General features: G+C 38.9%; 1 protein-coding gene across 1 annotated transcript; it reads left to right on the forward strand.

Annotated features, from left to right (window-relative positions):
• The first annotated feature begins 850 nt into the window (after positions 1-850).
• LOC148860887 (putative expansin-A17) lies at positions 851-2,746 on the forward strand. The gene is made up of 3 exons (XM_088986202.1): positions 851-997; positions 1,901-2,222; positions 2,318-2,746. Exons 1-3 carry the CDS (start codon positions 859-861, stop codon positions 2,625-2,627), a joined length of 771 nt encoding a protein of 256 aa, XP_088842328.1. The 5' UTR covers positions 851-858; the 3' UTR covers positions 2,628-2,746.
• Positions 2,747-3,754: the final 1,008 nt, after the last annotated feature.

Raw genomic sequence — 3,754 nt, forward strand, 5'->3', positions numbered from 1 at the left:
TATAAAAAGCTATTTTTATAATATAATTTCTTTATCATAATTAGAGGAGTTTCTTTTTTAATTCCATCAAAGAAAGAGAATTTCATTATTGGACGTGTTTATTTCTTGAGGCTCTGTTTGATTGCAGTGCAATTTTATTTGCACTAGTACAAAAGTATGAGAGTATAAAATAAGTTAAAATTTCAAACAAAACTAAATCATAATTTACATTCAAATTATTTGCATTATCATAATTTTGCATTAGTGCAAATTTATTTGCATTGCAACTAAAGACAGCCTGATGAAATATTGGATTATTCCAAGCTCACTACAGATAACAGAAGCTTCTTTTTTTCTTTAAATTAAACGCTGAGACATCCTAATTAATTAACATTATATATCTATATAATCTATATAGAAGAATTCCTACCGGTGCCCCATATCACATCTCAACTATGTATTGAGAATCTCCTTATAGTAAATACAAATATGAGAGAATACAGGAGATGTTCTCTAAACACGGTGAGATGTACATGTGGGGCTCCAATCTACAGTCTTAATTGAAACATCAAAACCATGAATATATATATATATATATATGATGGGCAGTTTAGCCATTTCACATATTGGTGGTGGCGATTCGTTCTCGTCCTTGTGTCAAAATTTACACTTGAACAGTCTTATAACCAAAAGGGAAAAACAAAGGGTGCAAATTACGCCGCATACTGTTTCTATATTGTTTGGGTTTGTAATATGAATGCATGGAAATAAATATAATAGAAGACAGTTAAGGGTTGGCTAAGCTATAAGTAGTAGGGGAGACTTGGCAAGTTTCCATATTCCAAAACAAAGATCGAAGAAGCCGAAGAGATAGGATCGATGGAGATGTTGGCTACGTCTCGCAGCTTTCTGCTATTTTTTCTGGCGATATTCACCACCAAATTCGGCGGTGCTTTGGCTGCTTGGTTGAGTGCCCATGCAACTTTCTACGGAGGGAGTGATGCTTCGGGGACAATGGGTGAGTCCTCTCTGCGCAAAATTAACTGTTTGTATCGAAAATTTATTAGGGAGCGAGGGACCCATGGAATGAAATTTGATTATACTTAACTCTCAGTTTGGAAGGAATACAAAAGAGTAAAAATCTTCTACGTATTTATATTGTATATACTTATATTTATACTCTTTCCAAACTGAGCCTAAAAATTTGGATTTAGGATTGCAAGCTAGCCCATGCATGAACAAACACTATTGATTTTATATTGAACCACATCAAAGAGTATTAATTACATGTCTGAATCTAATGCTTTTAAGTTTTAACCACTTATTTCTTAATGGGAGTTTAGGACTCTAGGGACCCCATCCCTTATTTAAACGATGAAGCCCTATATATCTATATGTGCTTGTCACCATAGCACCATGTCATTAATGTTAATTAATGCATTTAGGCTATGTTTGGTTTAAAGGAAAAGGTAGGGAAAGGAAAAGAAAGGAAAGACAGGGAATTTATACAAGATTTGCAAAGGTTATTTTATCTTTTCCTTCATTTTCCTGCATTTTCTTTCAAACCAAGCATTGCTTTAGAATTCACTTGGTTCTTAGAATTGGAATCGTAATGGTCTATTCCCATATATAATTTATTTGGTTTAGGCAAGAATTAAAAGGGAACTGAAATAAACTAGAATGGGATTAATTTCTTTTCCAAGGGAGGGGGAGAGAATGACCATTCAACAAAAAAATGAGAATGGAATTCTAATTCTGTCCAACCAAATTCCAAACACCCCCCTCCATTCCTGCGAACCAAATGAAGAAATGACCCTTAATGTTAATTAATTGGGAAATTAAAAGAAAAAAGAAATTAAGAACAAAATATTGACTATATGTTTGTTTGAAATTGGTGATGGTTCGTTGGGTACGACTCCAGGAGGTGCATGTGGGTACGGGAACCTGTACACGGATGGGTACGGAATCAAGACAGCGGCGTTGAGCACAGTTTTGTTCAACAAAGGCAACGCATGTGGAGGTTGTTATCAGATAACGTGTGACGCAACCAAGGTGCCTCAGTGGTGCCTCAAGGCTACCTCTATCACCGTCACTGCCACCAATTTGTGTCCACCAAACTACGCTCTCCCCAACGACAATGGCGGATGGTGTAACCCACCACACCACCACTTCGATATGTCACAGCCTGCCTTTCAAACCATCGCCCTGTATAGGGCCGGGATTGTGCCCGTTCTCTACAGGAGGTACGTACGTAATTTTATATTAATTATTAATTGATTAACTCATTAATTAATTAACCTCCAATATTATTCTGACTTCTTCTTCCTTGAGACTGCAGGGTTCCATGTCAGAGAAGTGGAGGAATCAGGTTTACAATGAATGGGCGTGATTACTTTGAGCTGGTGCTCATTTCCAATGTAGGGGGTGCTGGAGAGATCTCAAGCGTTTGGATCAAAGGTTCAAGAAATCCCAACTGGGAGGCCATGACAAGGAGCTGGGGATCAAACTGGCAGAGTTTATCGTATCTGAATGGCCAGAGTTTGTCTTTCAAAATCCAGACCATCGACGGACAGACCCGGACTGCCTTGAACGTTATCCCTTCCAATTGGAAGTTCGGCCAGTCCTTCTCTAGCACTGTTCAATTCTGATTCTGTCAACTCATAGATTTCAAAATTAAAGCCCCATACAAAGATGAACAAATATATATAATAACGTGCGTTTACAAATTTCATTATTTGTTAGACAGTTTTGCATGCCCTTAGCTTCAATCAAGATGATGTACTTTATGAGTTTATTGTAAATGAATAAAAGTGCATATTTGATTTATGTTCCCTTTGTATATTTCTGTGTAATACCCTTAAACTGGATACTTAATGAGATTCGTGTCAGTTTAGAATGTTCACAGCCAGTGGGTCAGTCTAGGGAGACCTATCCTGACAAGGCTGACACTTTGGTGCCACCAGGTCGGTTGGGGTGGCCTGTCTCAGCTGCCAGGGTGAGACCCTAGGACATACAGTGTATGATTAATTGAATCTATAAACTGGACCAGATTTCTAGTATTGCCCTGGACCTTGGAGATTGATGGGCAAAACTGAAAAGTTACACCCGACACCTAGACTCGATTATGATACCGCACTAGGTACCGAATTGGGCTGTCTTTTATATACCAATCAGTGAGATCCTTAACGGGGGTCAAAACCCGGGTATGTTGGGATAGTTTGAGAATTCATCTGAGTGGGTGATCATAGTGATAGGATTAGCCCCTTTGTCGGACAAAGGTAATGATCGGGGATGCACTCTCACTAATGGAAACCAAGACTACCGACAGCCGATTTCAACCGTTGAGATTTGTTTTGCAAAATATATTTTATATGAGATATAAAATTATATATATTATGGTTTCGTACTGATTTGCAAAAGGTTTTAATTCCCGGGATGCATATAAGCAGAGAGTGCAACACTGTTCCTTGCAGCCGGGGGAGAGGTTCTCTCTTGTCAGGCAGTGTATGATCATTATGGGCTGAGAGGTTAAGTGTAAGACCATTGAAAATAATACCTAATGGGCTAACCTTGCATCTGTCTACAGTCCCTGGGTGTTACAAGGTGACTTGGCCCAGGGACCACTTAGGGTAAGTGTTGGGCCCATAGAGCCCATGAAATGGGTTTCAGGGGGTGTACTGTCCATAACAGTGTATTCGGCCAGGCCTTGTAACAAAGGCTGGGCCGAACCCATGTGGCTGATGTGTAGATCAATGTTTGGGCCCCACACCATACA

The sequence above is a fragment of the Nelumbo lutea genome, chromosome 4 (assembly GCF_056320005.1).
Source record: "Nelumbo lutea isolate HS-2025 chromosome 4, American lotus-T2T, whole genome shotgun sequence".
Taxonomy (NCBI): domain Eukaryota; kingdom Viridiplantae; phylum Streptophyta; class Magnoliopsida; order Proteales; family Nelumbonaceae; genus Nelumbo; species Nelumbo lutea.

Coding starts and splice junctions, on each gene's coding strand:
- LOC148860887 (XM_088986202.1), top strand. CDS start 859: ATGGAGATGTTGGCTACGTCTCGCAGCTTTCTGCTATTTTTTCTGGCG. Junction 998..1,900: donor TGATGCTTCGGGGACAATGG/GTGAGTCCTCTC, acceptor GTACGACTCCAG/GAGGTGCATGTGGGTACGGG. Junction 2,223..2,317: donor GTGCCCGTTCTCTACAGGAG/GTACGTACGTAA, acceptor TTGAGACTGCAG/GGTTCCATGTCAGAGAAGTG.